Here is a 15175-nt window from a genome sequence, read left to right on the forward strand (position 1 = left end):
GTCTAATAGGTATAATTTGACTTGACTTCTGATATCCAATATGTGCATAGCCTTAGTTCTAATGTCTAAATGATTTTTTTTGTAAAGTTTCAGAGACCGCCTATGTATTCAACCATATTTTATTTTTTGGAAAGTATGGTCTAAATGCCTGAGTTATCAGGAAAAAGTGAGTACCAAACCTTGAAAACGTAGGATGTAATGTAGTAGCTCTACCACAGTGCTCTATTATTGAGCTACATCCGATTCTTTAATTTAAGACAGTAAACATCATGTAATATGCTCTATTCTTTTCATGTATATGCACAAAAAGAGAGAGTTTCTTAACGTATCTCGTCTTAAAATGTGCGATTAGCGTAATCTTTATCAATTATTTGCTAATACTAGTTAAAAATAAGTATAAAGATAAGTATTGTCTCAAAATCTCAATATACCTAAAGTAGCAAGAAGAACAATCTAAGCCCCATCCACCCACACCCCACCATAAATACTTTACTTATAATAGCAAGGTGTAAAAGCATCTCTCTAAAATATACTATAAGGTGGGTGAGGCTTTATCACTTTTTAAACATGACAGAAACAACAAATATAGTAATTGTGTGCATGTTATGCCCTTTCTATATCTATCCATAACATGGTCAATGATACTATATCTCTTCATTTGTTTTTAATCCCTCATTTTGGAAAAAAGTCAATATCTCACTTCTGACAGGTTGGTTATAAAATATGGCAAACGAAGGGCATATTCGTCCAAAAATCCAAAAATCAAAAAGAAAAAAGAAAAAATCTGTAGAGCTAAAAAAACAAAGCCAAACACCCTACCACCAAACCCCATATCCACCTCAATTGCTACTTTTTCTCCCACTTCCCGCAAATGAAAGAAAGCTGATTTCTATTTGTTATAATCTTAGCCACTTCAAAAACCAAGCCAGACTTAGCCAGTTTTTCATATGCTTTTTTCTGGTTTGGTGTGATCAGAAGACTTACCATTTTCTCCTTGTTAATCAGTCAAATTTTCAAAAAATGTCTCGTTCTCAAGTTCCTCATGGGCTTAAGGAAGAAGAATTCATAGAGCTAGAGCCATTGATTCTCAACTACCATACCTTTGACCATTTGCCAAACACTTGCACTTCACTGATAACGCAGCGTATTGAGGCACCGGCAAACGCCGTGTGGCCTTTTGTTCGGCGTTTCGACAACCCCCAGAAGTACAAGCATTTCATCAAAAGCTGCAAAATGACAGGTAATCAGAGACTAATTTAAGACGGATTCTGCATATTCAATTTAATTATCATTTTCAACTCAAATTATATTCAGGTATCGAAAAACAAATATTATAAAAATTCATATATTGATAGCTGAAAAAATTATGAAGCTACATATAAAATCTAATGATACAATTTTCGGCTGGTTTAGCCTAACACATATACTCATTCTACCACCAAAACTTATAGTCTAGGGCCTTTGGAAGTTTGTTTTCACACATTAAGTGTGAATTCAATTTTCACTGCCCACCTCCCCCTACCCTAGTTAATAGGAGTTTTTTTTTTTAAAATACGCTTATTCTGAACTTATTGACTTTAGACAGTAGATTCGTTGTGTAGGTGATGGTGGTGTTGGAAGCATGAGGGAAGTGTCCGTAGTGTCGGGAATCCCAGCATCGACGAGCACGGAGCGACTGGAGATTCTGGACGATGAGAAGCATATTCTGAGCTTCAGGGTGGTAGGGGGTGAGCATAGGCTGAATAATTATAGGTCTGTTACATCAGTGAATGAGTTCAAGAAAAATGGAAAAGCTTACACTATAGTATTGGAGTCATACATTGTGGATATACCAGAAGGTAATACTGGGGAAGACACAAAAATGTTTACAGATACGGTCGTGAAATTGAACTTGCAGAAACTTGGGGTGGTGGCAATGGCGGCGCTGCATGGGCACGAATAAGAGTGGTGGACGGTGGTGGGCGGCGGTGATTAATGGCGGTATCTTTTATATTTTAATTTTCTGCTTCTTCAATTTTTCATTCAAAAATAATAGAAGGAAGAAAATCTCTCTTTCAATTTGAAAACTATTTCTTAGTGGTTAGCATCGTTTTTCTTGCAAGTTGGAAATTAAATTAGTTTGTATATTTTTTTTAAATTTTATTTCTCTTTGTTTTGGTGACTGTTACATTATTACTTCTTGTTTGCCAACTATGAGTATCAATTTCTTTTCTTATATGATGAATTATTATTGGCTCGTTGGCTTCAATTCTCTGTATTCTCTCTCAAGTTGCAAGTTTGTTAGTTCTAATTTGTTCTGTGTACTTCGGTTGAGTTGGTCAATCCATGATAAGTATAGCATTTGAATGCTACATGTCCAAATTATGAAATGGCGTCTCGAATTTCGAGAGTCAAACCTTTTAATTTTGATGACAAATTCGGACATAAAATTTTAAAATTTTTTGAAATAAATTTTATATATTATTTAAAAACTACAAAAAAGTAATATAAGTCACAATAATTAATAACTCCAAATATTTTAAAAGGCATATAAAAGTATTATGGCAAGAAAAAAAACTCCTTTAATTTCGAAATTCGAACTGCATCACATAGATTGGAACTGAAAAAAATACATATTTATATTTGGACAAGTCCTCATTGAGAATGATTTAAGCGGCTCGAACTAAGTAGCAGAAAGGGTATTAGATGGGTTAGCGAAAATCAGAGTACCAGAAAGAGTGATATATGGGTGGTTCAAATAAGAAATTCTTTTGATATTAAATTGTTCTTGAGATTACCATCTTTGTTACGTGATAACTGAGAACTCAGTTGTAGCGCATGGTAGAATTACTATAAAAAAAAATTGAGATGGAAAGGTTAGATTTTCACTCTTAAAAAATGTCAAGTAATTTACCACCAGTTAGCTAATGTTTTGTCATTTAATTTATAAGCTATATATATACAAACAACATAATATTTTTATATCATCTGTGCAATATAAGTACTGGTTATAGAAGATTAGTTTTTTTTTTCTAGGTTACCATAGTTGTATGTGAACTTAGTAGTGTACAAATTTCTTTTAGTATCAATGTAGAGAACATAAACTCAAAGGAGTATCTTATTTTCCTACGGCTTTTGTTACACTTCGTACCACAATTCAGATAATCTATTTATCTGGAATTATGGAAGTTAATATGTACGCATCCATTGGTCCTTACATTTTGATTTTTTTAAAAACATATCTTATGAAATAATTGTACACAAGTGCCTGAGCGACAGAAAAAACCCATAAGAATTAACAACTGGCTATACGTATGTTGAAAGCTAAATATATATTTATTTGAAAGAACTGCCTGTGCGTATGAAATAACGAGATCGAACTTGATGCGTTGACTACTAATCTGCCAATTGATTCCTGATAATATTTTCATTAGTGTATAATTCTCCTTAGGTCAGCTTTAGTTTTAAAGAAACATTTCTGTTCTTTTAATGAAAAAAAATAGAAAAGAAAGTTTGTTTTTTCTTACTATAAATGAAAGAGTGGAAACAACTTTATGCACAAAAAGTAAGTCCTACCTAAGCTTATTAATTACTCCCTCAGTTTCAAATTGAATGAACTATTTTTCTTTTTAGTCTATTTCAAAACAAATGACATATTTTTAAATTTGAAAATTATTCAACTTTAAACTTTTCATTTTACTCATTTTACCCGTAATGAGAAGCTTTTATAACCACACAAATATCATGGTCTCACAAAGCTTTTACCCCTTAAGCTTTTAAGACCACAAGTTTCAAAAGTCTTCTTCTTTTTTCTTAAATTTCATGCCGAGTCAAACTACCTCATCTAAATTGAAACGGAGGGAGTAATTAATAAGCTATATGGTTTGTGGGTATTACATGTTGTCCCATTTTATATGAATGAAAAGGCAAATGCCTTATCAATATTTTGTGCGCTCCATATATAAAGGGAAAGTGTTGAATTTATAGCAGATAGAGAAATTATTATAGAGGTGGATTCGTTATTTTAATATTGAATTTATTATATTTTTTAAAATTAATTATGAGCTCAGACCTATTATTTATTGTAGTTTTATATATAAAAATTTATTTTCCGCATAAATTATTGGATTTAGATGAATCCAAAACCGCAATGCTGCATCCGCTTCTGATGAATTGTTGGACTTATAAAAGCGAGTTGTTGGAAATGACCTTTTCCTTGTGTCCTCTTGAAAATCTTATTGTCAAACTCTAAAAATTTCAAAGACAACGATCGATAGCTAAGGATAGATATACCTTGGGAGACTTGTGACTTTATCTTAAGGAACTTGTGACATTAAGTTGCCTTTAGCCACTTATTTCTTCACTTTTGATTTCATATTTGAGGTTCACGTTTGGCATCATTATTAACAGCCGTCTCGAGAATCTTGTCCACTCATAGCTAGATTAATTCTGCAAATTGATTAATGTTGGTGCTAAACAAGTTTACCTTTTGGATGTAAATAATACACCTTTAATTAGAGACACTTCAACTTATATACACCGATATATATAATTTCTCATCTAATTCGTTATGTGGACTTGCAATTATACAACCTTTGCTTTATTTTGTGTTGATCTCACGCCAAATAGCCTAACTAATTGTACTATTAAATTTAACTATTCTTTCAATCCAAAGGAATTCAATTGAATGAGGCGGTCAAGTGAAAAAGAATTACATATATTTTATAGAAAGGAAAGTAAGATATCTAATTGTTTTTGCATTCTACTTTTCTACGTAGGTTGTTCAGTTCAAACCGTGAACAATAAGATAAAAGCTGAATTTTCCTTTTTCCATGATCAAATTTTACTTTTCTTCAAATTACTAAAAGAATTATTTCAGAAGTTTATCTGAATTTTTTTTTTGGTTTCTAAAAAGTGATCAAAATAGGAGATAATGGATCATGGATGAATTTAGGAGGAACATACATGGATGCCCTTGGTGTGAGAAAATAGCTATTTTCCATTATTTAAAGACAAATCATTAGGATTTACTATCCTACATATCAAGGGTGGAGCTAGCCTTGCTACCGTGGATTGAGCTACGGTAGTTTTGGTACAAATCTTATATTTGTATTAAGAATTCCATTGAATATGTATAAATTATTAATATTAAATCAAGTAACTTAAAATGATTAGAATTCCGAACTCATAAATTTCAAATTCTAACTCTGCCTCTGCTACATATGTCTCTGGGTCCTCAATTAATCGAATGCAGTATATTTCTAACTATCAATAAGATTGTGGTGGACTATTAAGAACTCTTTCATTCTTTATCAGAGATTTCATATTCGAACCATGTGTGTGCAATCGACCTTAATTGTTAGGGATCACTTTAATTTCGCAACTTTTACGATACGAATTCAAATTTATTCGAGGCTCATTACCGATCACTAATGAGAAACAATGCTGCTTATTTGGAGCCAAAATTTCTGGGTGGCGCCAATCCTTATTTTTGGTCAACTGGAACTACAAAAGTACAGCTTGAATCTTTAGACTATATCAAAGACTTCAAATCTTATATTAAACCTAGGATTGTGCAACTCCATTTTGTAATTAATAGCTTAGTCAACTTCTATTTTCTGTAATTAGTACTCTTTCGTTCACTTTTAGTTGTTCATTTTTGATTTTATACTCTCTTTAAAAAAAAACGAATATTTTATAATTTTGAGAATTAATAGTTAATGATAAGGGTAAAATGTGAATAAAAAATTATTTTTCTCTTGATTTGCTAAAATCGACAAGTAAAAGTAAAAATATAATTTTAATATAGTGGACAACTAAAAGTAAACGAGAGAGTAAAATAAATCTAGATCTTTGCATATACTTCCTTCGTTCACTTTTACTTGGCACACTTTGACTTTTCACACTCCTTAAGAAATAATAAATGAAGTGTATAATTTAGCATGATACTCATATTAATTGATGCATATTTTATTGGATTTGAGAAAATGATTTGAAATGAGTAATAAATACTGTGGGTATAACATGAAAAAAAAATATCTTCTCTTGATATGCGTAACGTGACAAATAAAAATAAAAATTTATTTTTAGTATACAAGACAAGTAAAAGTGAACATAGGAAGAATATTGATTTTTTACTTCTCGATTTTCGGTGAGGCTTTTCCATTTAGGGAAAGGACGCGATTGCCTTTTATAATCTCCTTACCAGCTAAGCAACATCAATGATTAACTATAAGCTTAAACCCAAAGGTCAAAACCACCAGGCTTTTAATGAGGAGAGCAAGAGTCAACTTATTGGAATCATACAAACTTCAAGTGGCTATTAAAATACTGCTATCTTGGCAGAATAATTCTCGTCTAGTTGTACTAAAATATGACCTTACGAATATTGTAAGTTCTAACAAGTAGGGGCACATTTTTGTGTTTGTTTATCTGTATTTTTGAGCTCTCGAATAAGTGTTTTAGTTTTATGTGGCTGACAGTGTAATTTCTGTTGTACATACTAAGATATTATATATATATATATATATATATATATATATATATATATATATATCAATTGGTAGATAAAAAAGTAATGAACGTATTATAACATATTAAATTTTAATGATAGTATGAATTATTTACACTTTTAATGTTTATAACTTAAATTTATGGATTAATAACTATGCCGTTTAATTGTTCCTGCTCCTCTGTATGGAATTAGTGACTAATTGGCTATTATATATCACCTAAAATATTAAAACGACAAAGTTGTAACTAAATTTAAAATAAAATAAAAGGGCTTTAAAAGGTTCTACAAAAGAGTCAATTTGACCGTTGGTCCAGCGGTTAGCTTATCTTTTCCGCTTGTTCTAACTAGTCCAAGCCCGGTGTTTTGGACAGGACATGGCCCAGGACCGATTAATTCTTGTTCTTGATTTTGGGTCAGTTATGGGCCTCTTTCCTGGGCGGTTCCCGTTTTGAAAAATTAACCTACATAATTGTTTACTCAATCACTTAAACTAAAAATAACCTGAGGATATAATATATATGTAAATATAATTCATATATACTATATGTATAAACATATATAATTAATGTATAATTCACGTATTTGACTAGAAAAAATAAACAGTAAATTCGGCCGACTATTTGCGTAAAAAATCCAGTCTGTTTCACCTACGTCATACCTTTTGGGCTTTTATTTAGTACAACAGAAGCAAAGAGTACTCATGTTGAATATTGAGATAGATATTGGGGATTTTTGCATCTATACCCGGTTTTGGGGTTACAATTGAACCTATACCCACTTTGCAAAAAAGTTTGCAAGCCTACCCACTTTATGATCAACTTCAGACTTATCGGGTCTGAAGTTAAAAAGTTTAATCTGAAGTTAAAATATTACACTTCAAATGTACTTAATGTCAAATAGGTCTGAAGTGCAACCAATAGTTGTTGCATTTAAGGCAATAAGTCTGAAGAAAAAAATTGCACTTCTGATGCACTTAAGACCAAAAGGTCTGAAGTGCAACAAACGTTTTTCTACACTTAAGAAAAATAAGTCTGAAGTGAAAAATTGCACTTCATATGTACTTAAGGCCAAATAGGTTTGAAGTGCAACCAATGGTTTCATACACTTAAGGCCAATAAGTTTGAAATGAAAAATTGCACTTCAGATCACTTAAGGCCAAAAGGTCTAAAGTGCAACAAACATTTTCCTACACTTAAGGCCAATAAGCCTGAAGTGAAAAATTGCACTTAAGGTCAAAAGGTCTGAAATACAACCAACGTTTTCATGCACTTAAGACCAGATAGGCTTGAAGTGCACATTGCCCAGAAATAAAATTTTGTTCTTCGAATTTTAACAATCCAATATACGATTTAATACCTAAATCTACTCCAAATAAGTTCAAATTTAAAACATAACCTCCAAATATCATCAAGAACAAATTTCAATCATCAATTTGTTAAAATAACAAAAAATCTAACGAAATCAATTAAGACAAAGAAGAAACTCTAAGCAATAGTAAAAAAAAATAAAACACCACAACAGCTTACCACTGTAAAATATCATAAACTATCTTAAAATATTTTTACAAACACCGTATAAAATCATTGTTAAGAAGAAGAAGAAGAAGAAGAAGAAGAAGAAGAAGAAGAAGAAGAAGATGATGATGATGATGATGATGATGAAGAAGAAGAAGAAGAATAAGAAGAGAAGGAGGAGGAGGAGGAAGAAGAAGGAGAAGGAGAAGAGAAGAAGAAGGAGGAGAAAAAGGCCTGAAGTTATTTAAATAATGGGTACAAGTTAAAAAAAAATAAAAAGTGGGTACATGTTAAATAGGGACGACCAAATAGGGCAAGAAGAAGAAGAAGAAAAAGAAAAAGAAAAAGAAGAAGAAGTACGTAGAAGAAGAAGAAGAAGAAGAAGAAGAAGGAGAAGAAGAAGAAGAAGAAGAAAATGGAGAAAAAGTCGTGAAGTTGTTTAAAATGAGAGTTTTTTTTACACGTTTGATCCTTTTTTAATTATTATTTAAAAAAATAGTATCATTTATTGTTTATTTCATAAAGAGCATTTTTTTTATTATTAGCATATTATAAAAATTAAGCTCAACATTTAATAAGTTAACTGACTCACTAATCACGGGAAGTACTATTTTTGTCGATCTCCATTCTCCCTTTCCAACATTCATCTTCTTCACTCCATTTTTGAAAATCTAATGCATATGTGAATGTCACCTAAATTCAAGATGTATTGATTTATACGTCTTTCATACTTTGTATATCAAGTATTACTTTAATTCAAAATATATTTTTTATGTATATAATTTTTGTATATTTATTTGTGAAGTGCCATCTTATTTTAAGATGTATTTTTAATGTATATTTCAAATATATTTTATATCTCAAGTATCTTTTTAATTCAGGATGTATTGTGTGTGTGTGTGTGTGTGTGTATATATATATGTGTGTGTGTGTGTGTGTGTGTGTGTGTGTATATATATATATATATATATATATATTGGCCCCGGTCTGCAAATTTCTTTATTTTGCGGGAAGCCTTGTCAAGATATGACCTGGCTAGATCGGCTTGTTCCTCCCAAAACTTGGCCATGTGATAAGCCCCCGGATTTTTCAATCCGACGTTGGCGGGCAATGATTGAGGAGTGTTGGGCTGTTGCCCAGTTGCAAGCTCAAAGAGACTCTTCCCGGTCGCCTCGCTGCGTTGCAAATTGTAAGAGAATTGAGTTATATCAAGTAGCTTAGCCCAGTCTCTTTGATTGGCGCTGACATAATGCCTTGGATGGTCGTATGTGGCCAGCCTCTAGCAACTCCTTGAGTTGCTTCCTCAATTCCTCCAATTCCGGGGGCGCCATGCGATAAGGCGACATGGCAGGTGGCTTTGCCCCTGGAACCAGCTCGATCTGATGATCAACTTCCTTTCGTGGTGGCAATTGTTTGGGAAGTTCTTCCGGCATCACGTCCTTATTATCATCAAGGACTTTCTCAATGCGGGGAGGCAATTCTACTGCCTCAAGGGAATGCTCAACGATTCCCGTCAAGGTTGCAAGAAATGTTGGTTCCCCTTTATTGAAACCTTTCACAAGTTGCATCGCTGACAGATGCATTCTAGTTTGTGGTACCCGAACAGGGGGCACAATACATGAGCCTCCGGGATTGCTTATGTGAAGCTGGTTGATACGTGGTGCAATAAGTGCGTTGACCTCGTACCAAAAGTCCAATCCCAGAATGATGTCAAAGACGTCCATAGGAGCAACGGTGAAGTCCGTCAATCCCTGCCAGCCTCCTAAAGCAATGTGTACGTTAGGAGCAAAGCCATGAACGGTAGTGGGAAGGGCATTGACAGTCTTCATTATCGTGCGCTGGATATAAAGACAAGTCCAAGCTCCCTAGCTCGTTCCTCTGTCACAAAATTATATGTCGCACCTGTATCCACCATGATGCACACGTCTTTGCCGTTCAACTTGGCATTGACAAATAAAGATTCACGGGGCCTCACACGAGGCAGTTGGGCAGCAACAACGGCAATGGTCATATGGTTTATCAAGGCCATATGATTGAACAAGCCTACGGCCTTGTTCTTCCCTTGTCCTGCACCATCAGCTGGTGCTCTTCGCTTATCAGGTTGCTTCTCAGTAGGTGCAGTAGTTTGTCCTTGCTGCTGGTGGGCTGCAACAATTGCTCCTAATTTGTTCAGTGTAGGGCAATTTTGAGCAGCATTAGAAGCGTCTCCGTAAAGATAACAAACATCTCGCTGAGCAGCCTTATGTGCGCCTCCTTTCCTCTTCTCATCATAATCCTTGCGGTAATTAGAAGAGTGGTTGCGGTTGCCTCTGTTATCATTGTTCCGACGGGGAACAAATTTGCCTTTGCCTCGGTGGGTGTCCGTCTTTGGAGCAGCAGCAACTTGGCTCTGATTGTTATTTCCCTTAGACGCTCCGGTCCGAAAATCTGACAATTATTCAGATACTACAATAGCCTCATCGACGTTGTTGATCAGTCGCCTTTGCAATTCTTGTTAGGCCCAATGCTGCAAGCCATCCAAGAAATGGAACAATAGATCCTCACTGGTCAAGTTGGGGATCTGAAGAGTGAGATTTGTGAAATCCCTCACGTACTCACGGATGGAGGATGTTTGCCTAAGCTCCCTCAACTGTCAGCGATCCTCGTGCAAAACGTTTTGAGGATAAAACTGCCGTTTTAGCTCCTCTTTGAACAGCTTCCAAGTGTCAATGGAGCACGTTCCTTTCTCCATATCTGCCTTCTTTCTGCGCCACCAAAGTATGGCTGTTTATGATAAGTACATGGCTGTCGTTCGGATTTTGGCAGCATCGTTGGTAATGCTTACATGTTCGAAATAAGCATCCAGCTGCCACAAGAAGTTCTCCACGTCTTGAGCGCTTCTTTCACCCCGAAATTCTTTGGGTTTAGGAGCCTCAATACGTGTTTCTCGGACAATGATGGGACCTCACCTAGTGGTTCCTGTTGTCTCCTCTAGACGCAGTTTTAAAGTTTCAACTTCTGCCTATAAGGAAGACAAAGCCTCAGTGAGCTTGAGTTCAAGGTTGGTTAGCCCTTCGTCTTGCTCCTGAACGTTCCCTTTGACTTCTCCAAGTCCATCAAGGACAACTGACTCAAGAGAACATATATCGTTTTCTGCATGCTGGAATGCACCAGGTAGCTTTCCATGTTGGAATGCACCAGGATGCTGTAACAACCTTACCAGCCCTGCCAACCACCCCCTTTGTATAGCCATTTTCGTTTCTATAAATAGGCTTTATACTCATTCTTTGTAAGCATCAGATATTGCATAATACAACATAAAATTGGCACTTGCCTCCCAAATCCGAGTCTCTTTCTTTCATAGTTTTCTTGCTTGTTTCGTGTGATTTCCATTGCTTTAGCACGATTGTGATATTTATTGTCTAAGGGCTGAAGCTAAGTAGCAGTAAGGCTAACTTCGCTGCCCTCGTCGAACCCTTAGAAAAACGGTTCTGCGATAATTCGTGCACCGCCCCGCCATCGCACCTATTAATTTTCAGCAATTCCAACGACGACGTGGCTTGTCCGAGCTCAAATCTCGGACTGCCATCAGTAGGAAAACACATAGGGCCACACAGAAATGATTAGATGCCAACTGAAAGAACCTTTGGTAGAAAGTCAGTAGACCAAGAGACAAGCAACCATTAGTGGGAAGGCATCTTTGACCTTCTGGGCCATGGTTGACAGCAGAATCCACTAAGTCTGCCTTTCCAGCTTTCCATGTTGGAATGCACCAGGCAGCTTTCCATGCTGGAATGCACCAGGCTATTATAACAGCCTTACCAGCGCTGCCAACCACTCCCTTTGTATAGCCATTTTCGTTTCTATAAATAGGCTTTATACTCATTCTTTGTAAGCATCAGACACTGCATAATACAACAGAAAATTAGCACTTGCCTCCCAAATCTGAGTCTCTTTCTTTCATAGTTTTCTTGCTTGATTCGTGTGATTGCCATTGCTTTAACACAATTATGCTATTTATTGTCTAAGGGCTGAAGCTAAGTAGCAGTCAGGCTAACTTCGCTGCCCTCGTCGAACCCTTAGAAAAGCGGTTCCGCGATAATTTGTGCACCGCCCCGCCATCGCACCCTTTTAATTTTCAGTAATTCCAGCGATGATGTGGCTTGTCCGCGCTCAAATCTCGGACTGCCATCAGTGGGAAAACATATAGGGCCACATAGAAATGATGAGATGCCAACTGAAAACACCTTTGGCAGAAAGTCAGCAGACCAAGAGACAAGCAACCATTAGTGGGAAGGTATCTTTGACCTTCTGGGCCATGGTTGACAGCAGAATCCACTAAGTTTGCCTTTCCATCTTTCCATGCTGGAATGCACCAGGCATCTTTCCATGCTGGAATGCACCAGGCTGTTGTAACAGCCTTACCAGCCCTGCCAACCACCCCCTTTGTATAGCCATTTTCGTTTCTATAAATAGGTTTTATACTCATTCTTTGTTAGCATCAGACATTGCATAATACAACAGAAAATTGGCACTTGCCTCCTAAATCCGAGTCTCTTTCTTTCATAGTTTTCTTGCTTGTTTCGTGTGATTGCCATTGCTTTAGCACGATTGTTCTATTTATTGTCCAAGGGCTGAAGCTAAGTAGAAATCAGGCTAACTTCGCTGCCCTCGTCGAACCCTTAGAAAAGCGGTTATGCGACAATTCGTGCACCGCCCCGCCATCGCACCCTTTTAATTTTCAGCAATTTCAGCGATGACGTGGCTTGTCCGATCTCAAATCTCGGACTGCCGTCAGTGGGAAAACATATAGGGCCACACAAAAATAATGAGATGCCAACTGAAAACACCTTTGGCAGAAAGTCAGCAGACCAAGACACAAGCAACCATTAGTGGGAAGGCATCTTTGACCTTCTAGGCCATGGTTGACAACAGAATCCACTAAGTCTGCCTTTCCAGCTTTCCATGCTGGAATGCACCAGGCTGCTGTAACAGCCTTACCAGCCCTGCCAACCACCCCCTTTGTATAGCCATTTTCGTTTCTATAAATAGGCTTTATACTCATTCTTTGTTAGCATCAGACATTGCATAATACAACAGAAAATTGGCACTTGCCTCCTAAATCCGAGTCTCTTTTTTTCATAGTTTTCTTGCTTGTTTCGTGTGATTGCCATTGCTTTAGCACGATTGTGCTATTTATTGTCTAAGGGCTGAAGCTAAGTAGCACTGAGGCTAACTTCGCTGCCCTCGTCGAACCTTTAGAAAAACAGTTCCGCGACAATTCGTGCACCTCCCCGCCATCGCACCTATTAATTTTCAGCAATTCCAGCGATGACGTGGCTTGTCCGAGCTCAAATCTCAAACTGCCATCAATGGGAAAACACATAGGGCCACACAGAAATGATGAGATGCCAACTGAAAGCACCTTTGGCAGAAAATCAGCAGACCAAGAGACAAGCAACCATCAGTGGGAAGACATCTTTGACTTTCTGGGCCATGGTTGATAGCAGAATCCACTAAGTCTGCCTTTCCAGCTTTCCATGCTGGAATGCACCAGGCAGCTTTCCATGCTGGAATGCACCAGGCTGCTGTAACAGCCTTGCCAACCCTGCCAACCACCCCCTTTGTATAGCCATTTTCGTTTCTATAAATAGACTTTATACTCAATCTTTGTAAGCATCAGATATTTCATAATACAACAAAAAATTGGCACTTGCCTCCCTAATCCGAGTCTCTTTCTTTCATAGTTTTCTTGCTTGTTTTGTGCGATTGCCATTGCTTTAGCACGATTGTCCTATTTATTGTCTAAGGTCTGAAGCTAAGTAGCAGTCAGGCTAACTTTGCTGCCCTCGTCGAATCCTTAGAAAAACGGTTCCGCGACAATTCGTGCACCGCCCCGCCATCGCACCTATTAATTTTCAGCAATTCCAGCGATGGCGTGGCTTGTCCGAGCTCAAATCTCGAACTGCCATCAGTGGGAAAACACATAGGGACACACAGAAATAATGAGATGCCAACTGAAAACACCTTTGGCAGAAAGTCAGTAGACCAAGAGACAAGCAACCATTAGTGGGAAGGCATCTTTGACCTTCTGGGCCATGGTTGACAGCAGAATCCACTAAGTCTACCTTTCGAGCTTTCCATGCTGGAATGCACCAGGCAGCTTTCCTTGCTGGAATGCACCAGGCTGCTGTAACAGCCTTACCAGCCCTGCCAACCATCCTTTTGTATAGCCATTTTCGTTTCTATATATAGGCTTTATACTCATTCTTTGTAAGCATCAGATATTGCATAATACAACAGGAAACTGGCACTTGCCTCCCAAATTCGAGTCTCTTTCTTTCATAGTTTTCTTGCTTGTTTCTTGTGTTTGCCATTACTTTAGCACGATTGTGCTATTTATTGTCTAATTGCTAAAGCTAAGTAGCAGTCAGGCTAACTTCGCTGCCCTCGTCCAACCTTTAGAAAAATGGTTCCACGACAATTCGTGCACCGCACCGCCATCGCACTTATTAATTTTCAGCAATTCCAGCGATGGCGTAGCTTGTCCGAGCTCAAATATTGGACTGCCATCAGTGGAAAAACACATAGGGCCACACAGAAATGATGAGATGCTAACTGAAAGCACCTTTGGAAGAAAGTCAGCAGACCAAGAGACAAGCAGCCATCAGTGGGAAGGCATCTTTGACCTTCTGGGCCATGGTTGACAGCAGAATCCACTAAGTCTGCCTTTCCAGCTTTCCATGCTGGAATGTACCAGGCAGCTTTCCATGCTGGAATGCACCAGGCTGCTGTAACAGCCTTGCCAGCCCTGCCAACCACCCCCTTTGTATAGCCATTTTCGTTTCCATAACCGGCTTTATACTCAATTCTTTGTAAGCATCAGATATTGCATAATACAACAGAAAATTGGCACTTGCCTCCAAAATCCGAGTCTCTTTCTTTCATAGTTTTCTTGCTTGTTTCATGTGATTGCTATTGCTTTAGCACGATTGTGCTATTTAGTGTCTAAGGTCTGAAGCTAAGCAGCAGTGAGGCTAACTTCGCTGCCCTCATCGAACCCTTAGAAAAACGGTTCTGCGACAATTCGCGCACCGCCCTGCCATCGCACCTATTAATTTTCAGCAATTCCAGCGATGACGTGGCTTGTCCGAGCTCAAATCTCGGACTGCCATCAGTGGAAAAACAC

At 37.1% G+C, this 15175-nt stretch overlaps 2 protein-coding genes across 2 annotated transcripts; one reads left to right on the forward strand and one right to left on the reverse strand.

The window, feature by feature from the left end:
• The first annotated feature begins 677 nt into the window (after positions 1-677).
• On the forward strand, positions 678-2220 carry LOC104107724 (abscisic acid receptor PYL2-like). The gene is made up of 2 exons (XM_009616602.4): positions 678-1240; positions 1602-2220. The coding sequence occupies exons 1-2, from the start codon at positions 724-726 to the stop codon at positions 1940-1942; spliced, it is 858 nt and encodes a 285-aa protein (XP_009614897.2). The 5' UTR covers positions 678-723; the 3' UTR covers positions 1943-2220.
• A 7004-nt stretch (positions 2221-9224) lies between these two features.
• On the reverse strand, positions 9225-9836 carry LOC138897849 (uncharacterized). Its single transcript, XM_070183868.1, has one exon. The coding sequence runs from the start codon at positions 9834-9836 to the stop codon at positions 9225-9227; it is 612 nt and encodes a 203-aa protein (XP_070039969.1).
• Between the last annotated feature and the right edge of the window lie 5339 nt (positions 9837-15175).

Source organism: Nicotiana tomentosiformis, chromosome 8 (genome assembly GCF_000390325.3).
Source record: "Nicotiana tomentosiformis chromosome 8, ASM39032v3, whole genome shotgun sequence".
In the NCBI taxonomy this organism is placed as follows: domain Eukaryota; kingdom Viridiplantae; phylum Streptophyta; class Magnoliopsida; order Solanales; family Solanaceae; genus Nicotiana; species Nicotiana tomentosiformis.